The sequence below is a fragment of the Tarenaya hassleriana genome, unplaced genomic scaffold (genome assembly GCF_000463585.1).
Source record: "Tarenaya hassleriana unplaced genomic scaffold, ASM46358v1 Cleome65, whole genome shotgun sequence".
In the NCBI taxonomy this organism is placed as follows: domain Eukaryota; kingdom Viridiplantae; phylum Streptophyta; class Magnoliopsida; order Brassicales; family Cleomaceae; genus Tarenaya; species Tarenaya hassleriana.
The window spans coordinates 480,952-503,045 of record NW_010969032.1 but is presented as its reverse complement, the minus strand read 5'-3'; the positions used below and the strand labels follow the sequence as shown (position 1 = coordinate 503,045).

The 22,094-nt window shown below is 31.4% G+C and overlaps 3 protein-coding genes across 3 annotated transcripts; 1 reads left to right on the top strand and 2 right to left on the bottom strand.

Annotated features, from left to right (window-relative positions):
* Positions 1-5,450: 5,450 nt before the first annotated feature.
* LOC104800186 lies at positions 5,451-5,964 on the bottom strand. The gene has a single exon (XM_010522936.1). It carries the CDS (start codon positions 5,911-5,913, stop codon positions 5,614-5,616), a length of 300 nt encoding a protein of 99 aa, XP_010521238.1. The 5' UTR covers positions 5,914-5,964; the 3' UTR covers positions 5,451-5,613.
* Positions 5,965-13,900: 7,936 nt separating this feature from the next.
* LOC104800185 (auxin transporter-like protein 3) lies at positions 13,901-17,394 on the bottom strand. Its single transcript, XM_010522935.2, has 8 exons — positions 17,170-17,394; positions 16,662-16,847; positions 16,466-16,578; positions 16,185-16,368; positions 15,964-16,061; positions 15,588-15,795; positions 14,706-14,963; positions 13,901-14,364 (listed from the first exon to the last, which is right to left on the bottom strand). Exons 1-8 carry the CDS (start codon positions 17,338-17,340, stop codon positions 14,173-14,175), a joined length of 1,410 nt encoding a protein of 469 aa, XP_010521237.1. The 5' UTR covers positions 17,341-17,394; the 3' UTR covers positions 13,901-14,172.
* Positions 17,395-19,962: 2,568 nt separating this feature from the next.
* On the top strand, positions 19,963-21,958 carry LOC104800184 (thaumatin-like protein). Its single transcript, XM_010522933.1, has 3 exons — positions 19,963-20,064; positions 20,530-21,199; positions 21,715-21,958. The coding sequence occupies exons 1-3, from the start codon at positions 19,971-19,973 to the stop codon at positions 21,869-21,871; spliced, it is 921 nt and encodes a 306-aa protein (XP_010521235.1). The 5' UTR covers positions 19,963-19,970; the 3' UTR covers positions 21,872-21,958.
* Positions 21,959-22,094: the final 136 nt, after the last annotated feature.

Genomic DNA, 22,094 nt, shown 5'->3' with positions numbered 1-22,094 from the left:
TAAGGAACGTTTTCTAATAATAAATCAACAATAATTTCATTTCACAACGTTTTAACGGAAAAACATCAAAGATAACGTGTTTGAATACATTCATCTTCACTTGGAATCATATAGAAATTCAATCATAATTTCATAATGCAATGTCACGTAATAATAAATCGGTAGCCTTATATGCCCTACCCGGACAATGATTTGCGAAAGCAGGTAAAGTATCTGCAGAAAAAGGCGAAAAGCTTATTTTCAGATTTTCCATCTTTTGGAGGCGTGATGTAATCGTCATGGAAATCAGGATGGGTGCAGAGTTCCGTACAAGGCTTCTGACATAACTCAACAGTTGCACTCTTTGATATCCCCAGACATATGTCCGTAACGCAATGATTAACGCATCTCTCCGTCCTCTCCGTATTGCAATGGCCCATCTCCACTGCCATAGCCATTATTATCATGGCCATTATAGCCATGACATTGCATGCTTTCCTCATCGTTAGAGCCATAATCTATGAATATTTATGTACACGATACTCTTCCTTCTCTTTTTTATTTGAGGATTTTTTGTTGTTGTTAGTAGATATAAACTTCTCATGGGGCTTGGTGATATTTATATAGTGGGTTCTTGGATCTATTTTTAGACATCCTCGTCTGTTTCTTAAGGAATTAGTTAACAATGGTTGGAGGGCTTTCTTCAGTTTCTTGTTTTCGAAATTTTTGGACGTGAGTGAGTTATCATAAAAATGGCTGTCATCTTATTGTAGTTGATAACTTCAAAACTGCAACTCAATTTTCTAAAATCAACTGTGTTGGTTTAATATAAGTGTTAGCCAAATCTAATAATAATATAGTTGTCCAACAAAATCTGTTGTGAGCAAGACTGAGAAGCACTCCGAGGAGAATCCTCAAGACCCGCCATCTGACGGGACTGCCGAGGAGCAATCGGACTTCACATTACCACTTATCAAAACCACTGAGATCGTCGTATCTCATGTTAGCCCCGCTAATATCCCTCTTCCGGAATCATCGGACCCTAGTCGCCACCACAAAACGGTACCTTTTATCACAACTCCATGTATGGACTCCTTTCAAAATACCCCTTCTCCGCATGATCCAGACCTTGCGTCGCCTACTTCCACCAAATCGATTCACCTTAACCACATAAATGGAAATACTACTTGTCCAAAATTCCGTTTTGACTCAGATGAAGAACTAGTGGCAGAATCACAAAGAATTCTACAAACTCGTTCCTCCACTGCTGGTAAAGTCCAAGGAGATCAGCGTGTTCTACGTCCTCGTGCTGTCAACATACCTCTCGATCCCATGGATTTCACACTGGTCGGAAAAGTTCGAAAGGGAAAAGGTAGACTTTAGTGTCTCTTACCATCCAACATGGAACACTTGCGACCCACGTTGCATACCATTTCTAGTGCTCACTTTACGATGACTTACTATTTAACTTTCAATCTTTTTAGTTTATTATTCTGATTTGCTATTATGAATTCTAATTATGAATTCTAATATATGTATTACCTTTTGTAATATCTTTTGTACGGTCATTTACATATATAATATTTACCATTAATAATAATATAGTAGTCGTTCAACTACCTTTGGTTCCTATCATTAAATAAATTTCAAAAAATATGTTTTCGTTCCGTAACTCTACATAATACGGGAGTTTATACCAAGTAAAGGATCTACATTTCATTTTTGTATTGTCATATAATATATGGTGTATTTTAATCGAAGCTCTATAGTGGATTAGATATAATTTGTTTCAATCAAATTAAACTAATTCAAACTCCGTAAGAAAATAATCTGAAACCGAAATATAAATATTTAAAAAAAACGGATACTATTTTTAGTAAAAATAAATTTGAAACGAACCCTGATCGAATCCAAAACCAACTAAAAATAGATTATAGTTTTTAGGGTTGATGATCTCATAGAAAATCTCGAACATGCCCGACTCTGGAAAACAAATTCCGAAATTTGCAAACTCCCATAAAAATTAGCCAACTTGAAAAATTTTCCATTGGAATATCTAATCCCTTTCTATATATTATGCAGAAAGTGATTGTGTCAAATACTTATTATCATGAATACGGAATTTTCCTTTTGCATTTTGATGAATTGTGTGATAAATGTTGAATGATATATTGTCTTTACAGTTCTGTATATTAAGATGAACATCTATTTGTGAGGCACAATAGATTATTATTACAATGGAATTTTGCGATATTGTAATGGTGTATATTAAAAATAAATAATAATTTTTTAATCCAATAATATTTACAAAAATTAATACCGTGGAGAAGGGCTTCATGAGTGACACAACACAAGCAATATTCACCAATGTATCAACTTTGGGATAATGCATTTGAAGGTAGAAGGTCCGATTATAAGGGACTTCTAATATACGTCCATCTTCTTTGACCATTAGATTAATTACTCGTATTTATATTAAAATAATTTTATCCACAAGCATATTGTCTTCACTTCAAATCATCCACAAATTCAAATCGCGGTCATGTTTGTAATCAATCATAATTTTATAATGCAAAGTCATGTAAGAATAAACCAGTATAGCCTTCTATTCTCCACCGGACTTCAAATCTTATAATGTTAGAATTGGACGGAGATAAATCAATATTATATAATTAAATTAAAACAGGAAAGTAAATAATATTGGGATATCTCATCCACTGACAAACCGTAGAAAAATGTATACCGTTATCAAAGAATTATAATATTTCTCTCGAAAAAAATACAATATTCTTCATGAATTTATGATATGACATGTGATTGGACCATAAATCTCATAATTTTATTGCTCAATATAACAAATGCAACAATGAAAAAAGAATAATCATAATAATAATGGATATAAGAAAATAAATATTTCAATTATTCATATGGCAGAAACCAAATATTAATGATCATTTAATTGCAGGAAATGTATTTGCAGAAGAAAGAGAGATAACCCTCTGGGGGGTTTCCACCACTTGGAGGCATAATGTAAGCTTTTTGATGGTTAGGATGGAGGCAGAATTCCGTGCATGGCCTCTCACATAATTTATGAGTTGCATGCTTTGATATTCTCGTACATATGTTCGGAACGCAATGCGTAACGCATTTCTTTACCGTCTCCGTATTGCAATGACCCATCTCCACCGCCATGACCATCATTATCATCGCCATGATGGCCATGACATTGCATGTTTTCTTCATCGTTAGAGCCATATATAATCAATGTGTATATATATACGCGATCTTGTTCTTCTGTCTTTTTTTTTTTTTTTTGTTATTGGATATAAATTCCTCTTGGGGTTTGGTGGTTTATATATTGTTGGTTCTTACATCTATTTTAAGACATCCTCGTATGCATAGTCTGGTTTTTACACGTTATCTTTAGGAATTAGCCAATAATGGTTGAAGGATTTTCTTCTGTAAATGTTTTGGACTTGATTTATCAAAAAATGGTTATCTCCTGATAGCAGTTAAAAACTTCAAAGAATACAACTAAATTTTCTAAAATTAATTATTTGTTTGACTATTTTGTATTCGCATGAGTTATCAAAAAATGGTCATCTGTTTACGGATCTTGGTATATTTTCGTCGCCTCAACTTATTTTGTCGAAAAAATACCGCAATCACAGTCGTCGATATTTTGCTGAAGTCTCTCAGCACACTTAACCTCGAGCATATATATCGCCTTCCGAGAATAAGTCAGACCCGGCAACGAGGAACATCTTAGGTATTAAGCGAACTAGCTTATAAACTATGAAATCTACATTCTCCTGTAACCTCGTTTGGCAGTTTCAGATAACCTGGGACTTATGTTACTTATGTGACTGCAACTCATATGATTTGTGTTCCATATGACTTGTGACCCATGTGACCTATTACTAGGGAAGTCAGAAAAGTCCGAGGCTCGATATCTAGTCTGAACCCGCCGGTAAAATTTAAGGGCTTGGGTTTCGAAAATCAAGGCCCATTCGTTCATCGGGTCGGGATGGACGGGCCAAAAACGGGTTCGGACCGGATCGACCCGTAGACCCGATTAAAATATAAATTATATATATATATACACATATATATATATATTCACACACATTTAATCATGTGTATATATATATGTATATATATGTATATACATTTTTAAATCTTATATATACATATATAGATAAAATATATATACATGCATATATAAGAAAAATATAAAAATATTATACAATATAGAGATTTATACAAAAATTAAAAACTTGTAATGCTAAATAATTTAGGATGTAATATTTTATAGATGATATAATCAAAATTACAATACCATTAGTTTAAAAATTATTATTCTAATTAAAAAATAATATTTTAAATTTTTAAAATTTTTAACCATATTAAATTAAATAATTTTAATTTTAATTTATATTAAATAAAAAATAACTTTTTATCAAACTTTTGTCTTTTTATTATCGCGAAATATATTATATTTTTTTTGTATTTTATTATCTTAATTTATTTTATAATTTTATTTTATAAAAAAATTAATTTTCAAGTCTGAAACTTAGCCCGAATCCCAAAAAAACTCATAGGGCCAGGCTCTAGGCCAAATATTTTAGGCCCGCTCATGTTTCGGGTCCAACAGCCCCGACCCGTAAATATTCGAGCTTATGTCGGATTTGACCCTATTATTTTGACACCCTTATCTGTGACATATAACTCGTATAACCTATGACTCGTGGGTTACATTGGTCACAAAGGTTACAAATAGTTAGATGGGTCACATGATCGATATGATCATCATGAATCTCACCTTCAACAATGTCTTTGTTTTTTAATACCATCAAATATGATTCGATTGCACCCGTATGACTCATGTGACCTTGTAATTCATGTAATCTTGTGACCTATATGACCTTGCGACCCGTAAGATTCGTATGACTCATATGACACACTTATCGATTATTTTTTCTTGTATTTTCATAATTTAAAATAAATACTTTTAATTTAGAAATTTAAAAACTCTAATTTTATCTAGAACTTTATATAAACTTACCAACGCCAAATTTCAAAATATAAAATCAATATTCATATTAATTTATACAGAGGGGTATGTGATGAAGTTCAAATAGTATTCAAAGAGTATTGGTGATATATCCCCTCTCGAGATCCCCAAACTCTAATTCTTTTTTATATATGAAGAAAGTAATTGTGTCAAATACTTATTATCATTAAACCTAAATGATTGACATAGATAATTCACGATCTTTGTTTCTTAATTAATGGTCAGGGTTCGAACCCTATTATAGAAATGAAAATAGAGCAATCCTTTAAGTCAGTGTTTTGAATCATAGACGAACGAAGATTAGTCTAAATATGTAGGGGTTAAAGGTGCGGGTCATAGTTGAACGTCATTGAGGACACCTCGTATTCTATAAAAAAAAAATACTTATATTATCATGAAGACAGAAACTTCCTTTTGCATTTTGATGAATTTTCCTCAGCATAACAAATACAACAATGACAAAAAGAAAAGAATAAAGATAATATCCATACAAAATCATGATTAATATATAATCATAATTTCAGTTGTTCATATTGCAGAAACCAAACATTGATGATCATTTAATGGCAGGAAATGTATTTGCAGAAGAAAGAGAGAAAACCCTCTGGGGGGTTTCCACCAATTGGAGGCATAATGTAATCTTTTTGGCGATTAGGATGGAGGCAGAGTTCCGTGCATGGCCTCTCACATAATTTATCAGTTGCATGCTTTGATATTCTCATACATACGTTCGGGACGCAATGCGTAACGCATTTCTCTACCGTCTCCGTATTGCAATGACCCATCTCCACCGCCATAACCATCATTATCATCGCCATGATGGCCATGACATTGCATGTTTTCTTCATCGTTAGAGCCATATATATATAATCAATGTATATATGTACACACGATACTCTTCTTCTCTTTTGTATTTGTTATTGGATATAAACTTCTCGTGGGGTTCGGTGATGTTTATATAATTGGTTCTTGGATCTATTTTAAGACATCCTCTATGCAAGGTCTGGTTTTTACACATGTCGTCTTTAGGAATTAGTCAATAATGGTTGAAGGGTTTTCTTCTGTTTCTTGTTTTCGAAATTTTTTGGACTTGATTTAACAAAAAATAATTATCTCCTTATAGCATATAACTACTTCAAAGAATACAGCTAAATTTTCTAAAATTAGCTCTCTGTTGGACTGTTTTTTATTCACATGAGTGTAACATATCTCATCCTTATGCTACCCTTTGATCCTATCATTATATAACTTTTCAAGAAATATTTTTCCTTTGGTATATAGTTCTGATTCTGCAGAACAACAACAAGAGGGTATGTGAAAGTATAGAGTCTACATTTCGTTTTGGTGTATAAAACCAAAATTATACAATAATATATAATTGTAAATTAATCGAATATTATTTTTTATATGAAATTTTACCACTATGTTGAGATATCAATGCAAAATCTTTTAAAAAATTTGTACATTGGTTTCTCTATCAAATCAAATACAAAATTAAATAAATATATATATATATATATATATAATAAATTTATTAGTATGATAAATACATAGAAATAAATGAATAAAAAATAATAATTGTTTAAAATAAATATTATAACATTTATCTTTTTTTAAATGTTTTTTTTTTAGTTTTTTGTATTTGATTATGATTTTAATATTGTTGATTTCAATTTTTTTGTATTTGATTATGATTGAATTGATGATGATTAAGAGAAAAAAGAAAAGTTTGAAGATGGAAAATCATTAAGAAAAAAATGAAAGAAACATGATAGCCCTTTTTTCATATTTAATTTCCTTGTTACATTTAGGAAAGAGTTCATATATTTATTTAGAAATTTAAAGTTTGTGTATTTATTTTGAATTTTTTACAAGTTTGTTCGTGCATTAATATGTATTTTCCCTTTAATTTATCTTTTAACCGGATAGTTTGAGTTTGACTAATTTCTCCGAGACCTTTTTGGAAATCAGTTTTTACAATTTTGTTTATTTATATTTAGCGGATGTAATAATCCCCCGATTGTGAATTAACCTCATTTTGAAAATCCCGAAATAAATTGTTTTCTTGTAAAAATAACACATAATTTTATAAACTTTCAAGAACAGTTGAAATGAGTTTGATAGATGTTGAAATAGGAAAATGAATATGTGATTGGAGGAAAATCTAGATTTTGGAGGAACACAATATTATGTTAAATATTGTGAATCGTATTTATTTCCGTTATATTTATATTCTGCAAAAAGAATTTTACAATTTTGTTTATTTATATTTAGCGGATGTAATAATCCCCCGATTGTGAATTAACCTCATTTTGAAAATCCCGAAATAAATTGTTTTCTTGTAAAAATAACACATAATTTTATAAACTTTCAAGAACAGTTGAAATGAGTTTGATAGATGTTGAAATAGGAAAATGAATATGTGATTGGAGGAAAATCTAGATTTTGGAGGAACACAATATTATGTTAAATATTGTGAATCGTATTTATTTCCGTTATATTTATATTCTGCAAAAAGAAAATATAGATATAACGGAAATAAATATGATTCACAATATTTAACATAATATTGTGTTCCTCCGAAATCTAGATTTTCCTCCAATCACATATTCATTTTCCTACTTCAACAATAGTTTCCATCAGAATATTGTCGTTTGGTCATTCCTTCATATGTTACTTCAAAGTTTACACACACATATATATATATATATACATATAAAATTTTAAGCTAGTATATAGTATTGTCCTAAGATGAAATAAATTAATTCCTGCAAATGCAAATTTATTTTAGGATTATTAATTAGGAAATCCTTTTTTTTTACCCGAACCTGCCGCTATCATCAGTCAATGGTTATTTACATAAATTGGAATTTAATTAATTTATTTTAGGAATGATAGTTATTGCTTCAAAGAACATGATTAGCTGTGATTTTTAAATTAGGATTAAAAAAATTTCGTAACTATAACTTTATTCAGCCTGCAACAGACTTTTTGTTGGCAAAATTGCGTAATCCACGCAAAAATTTTGATTTTTTGACTGTTTTTTAATAGATATTGGAAGAATTATTTAAGATATATGATTATTTCGGAAAACTTTGACTGTTTTTTTTATAGATGTTGATTCTTTACTGTTTTTGACTGATTTTTTTTACTATTATCTAATATAAATGTTTTAAAATAAAATCTAAATATATTAATATTATGGATATTTTTTCGGAAACCTTTTACATCTTTGTCTAGTTTGGTCATTATCAAAAATATCTTTACTTTCCTATTTTGACTTCAACACATATCTTTCTCTACCTATGACCATGTGATCCATGCGACCCCAAATATAGTGTGGTCATATTTTGATCTTATTGCTCATAATGTTAAATTTATGATGTTTTAATCAAATAATTAGTAAGATATACAATGTATGAATATAATGAATTAGTGTGATCACCATAAATTTAAAGTTATAATCAATAAAATCAAAATGTGACTACATTATATTTTGGGTCATATGGGTCACATGGTCACAGTTAAAAAATAGTATGTGTTGAAGTAAAAATAGCAAAGTAATGGTATTTTTTATATAATGCCGATTAAATAATATATATATATATATTGACTATTTATCGAACTATATATTTTTCACGACAACACGATACGTGTGTATATATATATAAAGATATGAAACAATCACATGGATACATGTGAATATAGATGATACACGGCAGCATGATACATGTGTGAGGATATATAAAACAATCACATCGAATATTTATAATAAACTCCAGGAACATTGGAGAAATTCATAAGAAGAGAATTAATTAGCAAAACATGTAAAGGCAGATGTGATTGGAGACACGTTCCGGAATGGGACCACCCGGCAAGGGCAGGCCGAAGTGCTTGGGGTGTCTGCATATATCAGTGCATGGCTTCTTGCACGCTCCATACGTCGCCATTTTCGTCACGCTTCTGCATATTCTCTCTATGCAATGGTTGACGCAGCCTTGAAACGCTCTCTCTCTCCCCAAATCTCTCTTTGGTGGCGGGGGCGGTGTTGGTGATGATGATGATGATGATGATGATGATGAGTGACCCATCTCCACCAACATTAGCATTGCCACCAATGCTACGATTGTTACCACCTTGCTTGTTTTCTTCATTGCTAGAGCCATGTTTCTTCTTCTTTTTTTTTTAATTATGGATTGATTTGTATTTTTTTTTATTTTTTGGAAATGGGTAATTCAGATTATTTATAGTTTCTTGATTTCTATATTAAGGCGTTTTCAGACATGCATTGTTTTGACTTTTACACATAATATTTGTTGTAAGATATGTTGATGGTTTTTCTGTTTCTTGTTTCAATTTTTTTTTTTTTAATTTGATGTTCAACAACTTATTGTTATGATGAATATACCATTAATCTTTTTCTGCTTGTACGCATATGGTAAGGGTCGATATTTCGATTGTATATTATTAAATCAAAATAAATACTATATATTTATATCAAATTAAAACTAATATAGAAATTGACCGGTTATAAGTTTTCAAAAATCAAGTTAAGAGGATTTGTAAATATCTATTTTTTTAAAAGTAAGTATTTTTCTTAATAAATATGGAATTCAAACACACCCAAGTCCAACATTAAATTCGAATAGAAATAATTTTTCAGAATGGAATCAAAAATTTTTTATTGAACGCTAAAAATATGTTGTTGGGTTTAAGGCAGCAGAGTAAAAGTCAAGATTCCCACAGATTTCCGTCTCATCGAAATAAAATTTGAAATATATACACAAACATTTGATTTAATGTAATTTGAAAATGTTGTGATGAAGTATGTTTCTAATTGGGGCATTATCCAAAATACTATTCTTTTGCTAAAACTATTTTTACAAATACCGTCTTCTAGATGCGATTATGTTATTGTATGGTCACATGATGATCACATTGGACATAACGTTAAATTTATGGTGATCACACCAAATCACCATGATCACACTTTATATATCACACTAATCATTTGGTGAAATCATAAAAAATTTAACATTATAACCAATATGATTATCATGTAGCTATATCGTTATTTTGGTCATATAGTCATATCTGGAGGAATGTACGTAAAGTTTAGCAAAAAAAGGTATTTTAGATATTTTGCATTTCTAACCACACCATCAAACTTCTTTACGAATTCTAATTGGAAATCGTGTTTTATTCTGAATATTAAATAGGAATTAAATAATATTTTAAAAATAAGGAATTGAATATTTTATTTATTCAAAAGTATATAAAATTGTTTTTTTGGGATTTAAATACTATATATGATCAGGGGTTATTCTTTTCCTTATAATATCGTCCAAACGGGTCCAAATGGCCGAGGCTTGGCTCGGCTCATTAATTGAATTTTACTTTCGGCCCAATCCTTGATTCATGAATATCTAGAATTCAAATTTCCGACAAATAATTTAAAATTTTCGGATATACCGAATGCCCAAAAAAAACTTGAAGATAGAAGAACTAAAAATTTTATGGGTTAAAAAAAAGATAAAGAGAGAAAGGAATATCACTTGCAAAGATAGAGACGAGAAATGAAACTTGAGACTATGAATAATATAATTTTATTTAAGGAAATCTCATATAAGTATTCTAATTTTACAAATATGCTAAATAAATATATAAATTTTTAATTTGATATCAATTGTTAAACTGTTTCAAATTAATATCACAAATGTTAAAATGTTTAAAATGGATACCCAACTCCAAAAATTGATATGAGAGAGTAATTTTTAATATAAAAACGAACAAATTTGTAAATTGTTTTTGATTTCGTGAGTTAGAGTATTAATTTAGAATATTTTAACATTTTAGATATCAATTTAGAATATTTTAATATTTGAAGTATCAATTAAATTAGATTGAACGTTTATGTATTTATTCGTCCTATTTTGCAAAATGGAGTTATTTTTGTAAATGCTATGAAATACAATGGAGTTTTGCTAATTGGATTGATTAGGAATTTTGAAAAGGTCAAAAGTAATAGAATTCGATTATCGTCAAGGAAGGAGAGAAGAAAGAAAGAGCATGAATGCATGCATGTGTTTGAGAGGAAGCACATGCACGTCAATAGATGGAGCAGCCTTTATGTCACTGTCGATAGCCCCACCCACCACCTTCCCATACTTCACTTTATAGTTAATTTCCATTCCGAATTATTAAATCAGATGCACTTTATAGTTAATTTCCCTCTCACATTTTATATGTCATAATTTAGCCTTTTTTTTCTAATATATATGAACTACCCTAACAAAAACATTCTCATATAAGTACCTCAACTTTTTAAAATATACCAAATAAATACCTAAATTTTTAGTTTGATCTAATTTGTACTTCAAATGTTAAAATGTTCCAAATTGATATCCAAATGTTAAATTTTTCTAAATTGATACTCCAACATATGAAATCTAACAATTCTCAACATTAACCTTGACGATGATTTTCAACTTCAAAAACAAATCAAGGGTGTAAATTGTCATCGCTTTTGTGGGTTATGGTATGAATTTGAGATTCCAATTTAAAACATTTAAATAATTGAGGTATTATGATTTAACGACCGGTACAGATCAGTTTGGATTATTTATTTTTTTTACGTGATTCAACTTGTGTTTGTCATGGTTTTCTCGGTTTAAATAACCGGTTTAGGTATGTTTAATTTGGTTTAACATAGTTTACTTGAAAAAATATATACAAACATTAATCCTTTCTAGTTAATCAATTAACAAAACCATAGGAAACAGAAAACTTTTCTCCATTTGAATCTCATAAATTAATAAATTATTCGATTCGAGAGGTAAAATTTCCGAACGTGATCATAATAACAACATCAATGATCAAAGTCTTTGGATAATGTTTTTATGTTACAAGACAAGTGAAAAAGACATGGACATAGCATGCAACCCAAACACATATCCATAAGCTTATATACGTAACCTCCTCCCACGTATGTGTGTGTGTATATATATATATATATATATATATTGTGTGTGTGTGTGTGTGTAATAATGACATTGATATTAGTTATGGCTTCTTGCTTATTATGAGAAACCGTCCAAACAAATCCTTACAATTTCAGCCGTATCCGTCTTTTTTGTTCCTTTCTTTTTTGTCACTTGGCCGATGTTTCTATATGGTCAGCCTGAACATGTCACATTCCATACGTTGCAAATGAGAAAATGCGACTAAATTCCTAATCGATCCATGAGATTTAAAGAAGGATTTGAAAGAATCAAAACGAGTCTAAATCGTGAGAATGTCGATACGTGAAAAGTTTTAGAGAGACTTAAATGAAATATCTTCTGTCTATAAATAACAATTTATCATATAGTTGATGGGTTTTTTATAAATTCATCGGAATTGCTCATTGTAAAATATGATATAAATTATTTGCATGTATTACGTAGAAAGACTTTTTTCTCAAATCAGGACCCCATGCACGTGTGACCAACCTTATCCACACGCTTTTTTTTTTATAAAAAAAAAATCCCTTCTACTTGAAAATTCAATTACCCGAAAGATTTGATTCTTTTTTTTTTCTTTGGTATTCGAATAAATTAGATTTTCTTTTATGCTTTCTGAAATTTCTACTAGGATTATTATATGATACGTATATGTATTTGTTGATCGTTATGTTGTTTTCTACTTTTATTAATCTTTTTTCTTAACCACTCTATATACCGACATTTCAAAATCTAAACTCAAAGATCGAATATTTGTTATCGTCGGATCCATATTCATTCCGTCGACAAAACAAATACTCAAATAAATTGATTTTCAAATTTCTCATATATCCCTAATATATTATTTTATACTTTTTATTTATCGTTTTGTAAATATGGTTCCCAAGATACATTTTTTACTTTTATTATATTTTCCATATCCATCCTATTGATAAACAAATACTCAAATAAATTGATATTCAAATTTCTCATATATATCCCTAATATGTTATTTTATACTCTTTTATCATTTTGTAATATACGTTTTATATCTCTTTTTATCGATTGAACTATCCAAATTAAGTTTTAAAATATATATTTTAATTATTTTTATTATATTTTCTTGTGCAACCAAACAATAAGCGGTCCCGATTCCCATGAGATTGAAACATGGAAGTTACAAAGCTTAGTCAAAAAGCAATTCCCTTTTTATTTAGATTGAAAATGTGGTAAAGGGACTCGGAAGATATTTTGAATGGACAATGACTAAGGCGTGTTTTCATTCCCAAAGTCACAAAAAGTGATCAGAGCCTTCGGTCCCCATCCCCCATACCAACCTGAGAATTCCCGGTTTGGTTAACCGAACACCCGACCAAACTATTTGTCCAAACGTATATTTGAATCGATATAAACCGGATTAGAGTATTGCCGCAATGGTTTGGTCGTAGGTACTTTGTTTGTTGCAGAGAAGAACACCAAAAAAGCATACGGGAGGGGTTTCGGTACTGTTATACCAATCCGGTTTAGTGTTAAACCGGTGAGCATGAGTGATGTAACCCAACACCAAACCAATTAGTGATATGGAAACCTCTTTACCAAAAAAATTGACCCATCAATTGCTCAGAAAAAAAAGGCTGACTAATACCCAATCAAAAGCCTTTTTCTCTTGTCGTCTTTTCATATTTTGTCGGTTTTCTCGATCGTCATATATCCCCACACCCATGTGAGGTTCCTCTCATATCGTATCTTTTTTTTTTCCTATGAGAAGAAATCCGTAAAAAAAAATATTTATAACGAATTAATGGTTTAAACAGGAATTTTTTTAAAAAAATATATATTTCATTTAATAAACAATAAAAATAAAGCATTAACAGTAATAGGGTTGGCCAGCAATGGCCATCACACCTTAATAGGAAAAAAAAAGCCCATACAACATGCATAACACGACCAAATAAAAAAAAATACATATCCAGATTAATTATAATAAAAAAAAAAAGAAAGAAAGGGAGATTGTGAAATACTTGCAAATAGACAAAGAAGTGTTGGTTTTTTAAAAATTGACAAAAAATCTAAGAGGAGATTAATAAAAAAAAAAATCAAACCCTCTACCCGAGGGGGAGGGTTCGAGTGGAAAAAGGCTCAAGGCTTGCGAGGGCATTGGTAACATTTAGTGAAAAGGCCGAAAGTGTCGATCTGACGGACGAAATTGACGATGCTCGCCCAGCCGCCGAACCCGAACCCGACCACGAACACCCAAACCACCACGAATGCGTTCAGACAGTACGTTCCGACCCATCCTCCCACCACCTTCGGCGGCTTCTCCACCGCGTTCTATCCAAATTTCACCAAACCGAAGAATCTCGTAATTTTATCATAATCACGAAAACTTATACCAAATGGCTAAAAACATTGTAAATGACTAGATTAAGTACGGTTTAAAAAGCGTTTATGAAACTAAAAGATCGTAAAAACGTTATAGTTTCATTCGACAAGGGTATAAAAACATTGTAATAAAAATCTAATAAAGTTTTTAAATGGATAATAACAATGTAAATGACTATATCACGTTATTGGGAGGACCAATGTATGTATAGGGAAATTCAAGGTTAATAAATGCTGTAATAATAAAACCATTATCATAATATATATTTATTTTTTAAAAAACAACGCACCTCTCGGGCGGGAGAGGGAGCGAAAGTGATCATATGGGCCATGGCGGGGATGATGTAGACGGTGAAGCTGACGAGGAGAGAGCCGACAGTGGAGTTGATCGGTCCGAAGAAGGGGAAGATGATGGCCAGGAACCAGATCGGTACGACCACGGGCAGCCTCGACAGCGCTCGTTTGAACATGCTCTTCGTCTCGTGTATCCCTATCAACTTCTCCCACACAAAGTACAGCGGCGTACATGCGAACCCGAACGTTATGAACTGCCCAGAAAAACGAAAAGGGGTGGTCGATTTGGTTAATAACCGGATTGATTAAAACCGAATAATATATAACTGTAACCGAAATGGAACCCGACATGCAAAACCGAATCGTTATGATTTCACTAAAATTTAAAAAAAAAACAAATACAAATCGAATTGAACCGAAAAAACGGATTTTTGCATAAAAATGTGCATTTTTATTAATAAAAATTGAATTTGTATTGAATCGAAAAATCGAATGGTTATAGTTTTTATAAGGTTGAAATATTTGAATCCGGATCTAACCAAATTGGATCCGAAATGATCACCTTTAATTTTGAGTAATTTCGAGAAAGTCGAATAATGCATAATTATAATCGAACCAAATCGTAATGATTTCTCTAAATACGAGGAGAAAAAACAAAACTGAATTGTATAAAAAATAATAAAAAATCAGTGTTTAAAAAAGCATTTTTTTATCAAAAAAAATCAAATGCGAAATGAATCGAATTCGATATAAAAACTGAATTGTTATGATTTTTCTGAAATCGAGTATGATCAAACTGAAAACCGAAATGTTCACGACTAATTTTTTTAGCAATTTGTACAGAGGGATCCGATGAGGGGTAAGAATGTAATTTGGACCTGGTGGATGAGCATGAGGATGACGGCGGTGTCACGGAAACCGGTGCGGGGGAGCAAGGAGAGGGCGTTGGAGTGAGTGAGGAGCAAATCCCCAAACGCCCAATAAACGGCCGAGGCTGACGGCAACGTTAACGTCAACACGTACACCGTCGCCAACAGATATATCATCTTGAACTTTTGTGGCTTCCACATCGCATGCATTATTTCCCTGCATCAACGTTTTCCATTACAAGGGTGTTTTCGTACATTTACTTTTTAACGTAAAGCCGCCAAAAAATGTATCGTAGTATCGAGAACTACGGTTAATAATAATAATAATAATAATAATAATAATAATAATAATAATAATAATAATGATGATGATGATAATGCTTACACGGTGACGGCGTGGCCGCCGAAGGTGTAGAGAATGTTGGTGGCACCGGTGAAGTAGAGAACCATCTTTGTAGGCCCTGAATGTCTCACTCCCTCCATCTTATATTATATTTTATATAAAAATAAATAAAATAAACTCCATTTTTAATTTTTTAAAAAATGTATATATAGATAAGTGTCAATAATAATAATAAAAAAAAGAGAAAAATAAATATAAAATACCTGACCGTGGAGGAGGGAAGCAATGGTGAGATACCAAGCAGTGTAAGTGGTCATGGCGAGTCCAAGGAAAGACCAAATCCTATAGTTGTGGAAAGACGGAATGAAGACAGTGGTCGCACAACATGCGCCGAATATGTACGTCCACGTCCTCTTGTCTAGATTGTCGTTTATATAATATATATTGCTGCATATACATACACATATATGTATATATTAGAAATTTATAAAAAATGCCCAAGTGGGTATTATATTAATATAGATCTGCTGTGATGTGATCTGACCTTGCGCAGGCAATGAGTTGAATCACGGATCCAAACAAAAGGAACGTGCAGTTGAAGATCAGCCCTAGGTTTCTCCAGTGTTTCCCCAACAGCCCATCAAGAACTTCGAACCACTACTTTCACATCAAGATTCACATTAATATCTAGATGTATATATGTGTATGTATGTATGTATGTATATATATATATATATGACCTGAATGACGTGGTTACGGAAGTCGACTTTCTCTCTCTCTTTGCGGGTCCTGTACTCGACGTAGAGGACGCTGATAAGATAAGCGGTCCAGCTTCCCATCAGGCCGTAGAAGAGCTGAAAGAGTATTCCGGAGAGCATCCCCAGTTGCGAGAACGAATATGGCAACGTCAGCAACACCTGTGCCACCTGTAACACATACATGCATCCATCATCATCACCATCACCATCATCATGATATAGCATGCGGGGAACATGCAAAAAGGATTGGAATTTTGCATATAGATGATGATATAGAGAGCATACATACATATATATGTGTCAGTGTGTGTTTGTATGTATAGGAGCACAAGTGAACCAAACATTATCATCAAAGACAGAACCGAAAACATGCAAAAGGGTTGGTGTTGACATTCACTCACCACCCACGAAGGTTTTGCATATAGATGATGATGATGATGATATAGAGCATATGTGTATGAAGTATGTATGTATAGGGATGTATATATACCTGATTGGAGGCACAGCTGAACCAAGCATCATAGACAGAACCGCCATGCCAGAAGAACTTGGAGAGTTTGGTCTTGGCAGAGAGAGAAGTGTTGCCTCCTCCTTCTTCTTCTTCTCTTTCCATTTCCAAGTAATTCCCTGCGACCACTGTCTCCACCTTCTCTGCCGCCATTTTTGTTCCTCCCCAAAGCTCTCTCGGGTTATGCCAAAGTCCCTCTCCCTCCTCTTCTTCTGCTCTTTAAATAGAAAAATATTGGAAAACTTTTCGAAAATGATTCGAAATTGCCTTTTATTTTCTTCCTCCTTTTTTTTGCCTTTTTTTTTTAAAAAAAAATTAATTTTAATTTCCCTTTTATTATGAAATTTCGGGCAATTATTGAGTTACGAGTGTGGGGACAGAACTTAGGTCACCGCCTAGGAGTGATAGGATAACTTTCGTTTATGATTGGTCTGTGACGGAACTAAGTCACCGACAGCGAAGCTTACTGTTTCGAAGAGCATTTACTAATTCTTTACACACACAAAACGAGCTCGTAATGTTGAAGAGTTTACGTTACTCTTAATGGAGTCGGATGCGGCTATGCATTTTTTTCTTTTTGCTAAAATAATAATTTGAATTCGTAAATTAAAATTCTATTTCGTGCAAAAGAAATTAAACTCGTGATTTAAATTAGTTTGTACTTTTATTTATTTTATTTTATATGGGCTTGGTTTTTGGGCCCGAGCACTCGAGCACTACACGAGCGGGGAGGTCCACGTAGAGATTATACAATGATTCCGGATATTATGGGAAACTTCTTAATATCTGTTCATTATTTCAACAAATTGTTAAATAAATACATGAATATAATTAAAATTTTGAAATTAAAATATGTTAATCTTTAATGTTTAATTTTTCATAGATTTTTAGTATTTTTCTCTAAGTTTTCTAATAATTTTTTTGATATTCTTAAGATTTAAATTTCAGCTTCTACAATTAATATATTAGTATTTCGTCATTATAGCATAATATAAAAGAAATTATCTAAGTTCATACAAAATTATAAATTTAAAAAATTTAAAGCAGAAAAATATAAATCTATAATATTTTCTAAAAAATCGGTATATCATGTTAATTAATAAAAAAAGTAACAAATATTGTATGTAAGCGATGTTTAATATCTGTTAATTTTTTTTCATTAACATGATACATAAAAAAAAAATAGTCAACATCTTTCGATGCAATGCGGATGACTACAATGGCATTATTATTATTATTATTATTATTAGCATTATTATTATTATTATTATTATTATTATTATTATTATTATTATTATTATTATTATTATAATAGTAATGATTACGGCAACTAAAATAAATAAATATAACATATTGGGTCCTTCTGGATATTAATTTTAATATATACGCATCTATGCAAGTATTTTTTTAATATGTTTTAAATAATCACGATATTGACATGCAAATTTGGTTTAGTAGTTAATTGTTTCGGGTTACTATTTTAAAAATCAGTTATATTTTTACCAAATATCATGAATATATTTGGCAATTTAACAAAAAATGTTATTGAAATACGCAAAAGATAAAGATTAATAGTAATAATTAAAAAATATATATATAGACTGGTGAGGCTAAACGAGGTTTTGGGGATGGATCCGATGTGAGAGAATGATTACTAATGAGGTTGGATTAGTGATAAGCATGATTACCACATGTGTACGTCTAGCTGTCTTAGCCTTAATTAATCTCATTAATTTCGATATTTAAAAATTGCCCCCTTTACCTTTGGATTGTTTACTCTTTTGGCTCCTTACTTTTAAAATAAATCGAAATTACTTTCCTTTTTTTTCCCTTTTAAGTCCTTGATGAATGATAATGCCATGTAATGTAATCATAATTTGGGATCTTTATAGCTTTTGCAAGCCGCCAAAAGAAATGATATCAAGAAAAAATATTTTTTTTAATTAGAAAATTTGTTTTTCAATCTTCATTCTTTGGTTTTTTTAAATCTAATTTAAACATTTGTATTACATTTTTTAAATAATAAATGTACATATTATATCGTGTTGTTGTGATCTTTGATATCAGTCAATTCATATTTATTTAAGATCGATGATAAATTAGGCAATTGATTCAGACTCACTTTTCAAATGAGCAGCAAATCATATTTATATGCCAAATTATCATAATCAACATTCTGTAAAATTGTCACTACATTAATGGGCCGATTAAGGCCAACTATTATGACGGCCCATTATGAATAACCCACAAAGTAAACCCAATGTATATTTCATGAAACTTAATTTATGACAACCCAAAATAACTAATGCATAATACAATTCCCAGACCAAATTGAACCCAATAAATATATAGTCCAATGGAATATTTACAAACCAAAGTAATTAAATTTAAATCTAACATAAAATATAATGAAATAAAAATAAATAAATATTTTAAAATTAGAAGTAACTATCAAAACTAAATATATTATGATTTTATAAAACTGAAAAATCCGAATCCATTATCCACCAAAATCGGAATCCGAGAGTTTATTATATAATTGCCCTTAACGATATTCCCACCCAAGAGTCCAAAAGAATGCTTCAAAGAAAGTATTAGGAAAGGAATAGATTCTGTCTTTTTCCCAAACCCTGAAAACGAGGAAAACTAATTTTAAAAAATATATTTTTAGGGTTTTTTTTTTTTATTTTTTGCAAACGGATTATTATAATTTCTTCAATGGCGTTTATATACACGTTATTCTCCTTCACCCTTCGCATATATATACAAGGGGTTTCGGTGCCATGCACAAGACAATAATAAAAAGAGTTCAAGTAGAGATGTCAACACGTTTTGGCTTATTTCCAAAGTCCCTGTTACTCGTAATCATATTATATGGTACGTTGATTATCAAATCTTATCTATATCATTTTTCTTTTTTGTATATATACATATATATATATATGTATATATATATGCGTGTGTGTGTATATATATGTATGGATGTTTATAAGAATTAAATATATATATATGTAAAAGTTTATCTATAACATTTTAAAAACAAAGTATCTATCATAAAGTGTATCGATAACCAAAATTTTTAATCTAACAAAAGTTAGATTTGTTTATTTGATATAATTTTTAATTAAAGAATATAAACTATTTTTCGAAAAATTATAGCCCTTAGAACCTATCATCAAATATCCGTTCATACAAATAATTACTCTAAGTTATTTATACGAATCACTCGCAGTGATCATATTACCACTCGTGATTTTTTTATCCAACAAGAAAAAGTTAAAATTTTACATTTTAAATTCGGGTTTATGATAATAATAAGATACGTGACGTGATCAACGACAGGGGCAAAATCGTCAGAAGGAGCGAGGGTATTCACGATAGTGAACGCATGCAAGTACAAGATCTGGCCGGCGATAATGCCGGGAGAGCATTTCAACGGCGGTGGCTTCGAGCTAAAGTCCGGCCAATCAATCGTCTTCAGAGCTCCGGTCGCATGGTCCGGTCGAATCTGGGCACGAACCGGCTGCAACTTCGACGCTAAAGGTAAAGGCAAGTGCCTAACCGGAGCATGCGGCTCGAGCCTCCGGTGCACAGCCTCCGGTGAGCCGCCGGCGACTCTGACAGAGTTCACGCTGGCAACCCCGGATTTCTACGACGTGAGTCTGGTCGACGGGTTCAACCTCCCGGTGCTGGTGACGCCGGTTAACGGCCAGGGAAACTGCAGCGCGGCAGGATGCGACGGCGACGTGAACGGAGAATGTCCGCCGGAGCTGGCGGTGAAGTCGGGAAAGGGCGGGAAAGCGGTGGCGTGTAAGAGCGCGTGCGAGGTTTTCGACAGGGACGAGTACTGCTGCAGGGGCGTGTACGGAAACCCGGTGGTCTGTCAGCCGACGTATTATTCGAAGATATTTAAAAAGGCTTGCCCGACTGCGTACAGTTACGCGTACGATGATCCGACAAGCATCTTCACTTGTACGGGAACTGATTACATCATCACCTTCTGTTCTTCCAGGTCAGTTTTTTATTTGTTTTTTTTTTCAATTTCTAAATAATTATATTGAATTGGTTTTTATATTATAACTGGTTTCTGTTGGGTATGATCCTCGCTATATAATAGCAATTTTTTTTTTTAAAAAGGAGAATTTCGGATTTTGGTTCAGTGTGATTTTGGATTTTATCGATAATAATACATAGTTTTTTTTTATAATCAGGTCCACTTAAACTTTTAGATCCGGAATCAGCCTTTAGTCACACAATTAATTGATAATAATACATATTTTTGTAAAAAAAAAAAGGTCAGATTTTCCGATTATAAACGAATTTGGATTAAAATTTTCAATTAAAAATTATATTCATTTAATTTTTATATAAAATTTGAGTTACATACATTTAAAATACATATTATATGAACCTTAAATCAATATGACTAACTGTATTTTAATTAATTATAAATTTGTATCGTTCTATATATACATTATAGCGATTAATTGTCATTTTTAATGTAATCATGTTAATGTGTTCATACAGGAACCAATCGGTGTGCACTTTTCACGACAACAAACTGTCATGCGGTCACACGTCCGATGGGTTTAAACTCGTGAATGGAGGATGGTGGCTTGTGACAATGTTAATCTTATTATTTATAGTTGATTTATGGATTAATCCGGCGCATTTTAAACTATAATGTATGATCACATTCAATTTATTTTTTATTTTATTTTGAGTCTATTAAGCTGCGGAAAATAAATAATATTTGGTTTGTTTATACTCACTACTGTGAAACGTATGTATACTTGTATAAATCTGAAATCGTTTTGGACATAAAAATAATAATAATAATAATAAATATAAAATATGGGCGTGCTCTTAACGGGCCTATGTCAGGCCCATTGGCCCAATATTTTGAT

Coding starts and splice junctions, on each gene's coding strand:
- LOC104800186 (XM_010522936.1), bottom strand. CDS start 5,913: ATGGCTCTAACGATGAAGAAAACATGCAATGTCATGGCCATCATGGCG.
- LOC104800185 (XM_010522935.2), bottom strand. CDS start 17,340: ATGGCGGCAGAGAAGGTGGAGACAGTGGTCGCAGGGAATTACTTGGAA. Junction 15,796..15,963: donor GGCGGCCACGCCGTCACCGT/GTAAGCATTATC, acceptor ACGTTGATGCAG/GGAAATAATGCATGCGATGT. Junction 14,365..14,705: donor CTCCCTCTCCCGCCCGAGAG/GTGCGTTGTTTT, acceptor AAATTTGGATAG/AACGCGGTGGAGAAGCCGCC.
- LOC104800184 (XM_010522933.1), top strand. CDS start 19,971: ATGCACAAGACAATAATAAAAAGAGTTCAAGTAGAGATGTCAACACGT. Junction 20,065..20,529: donor ACTCGTAATCATATTATATG/GTACGTTGATTA, acceptor GATCAACGACAG/GGGCAAAATCGTCAGAAGGA. Junction 21,200..21,714: donor ATCACCTTCTGTTCTTCCAG/GTCAGTTTTTTA, acceptor GTGTTCATACAG/GAACCAATCGGTGTGCACTT.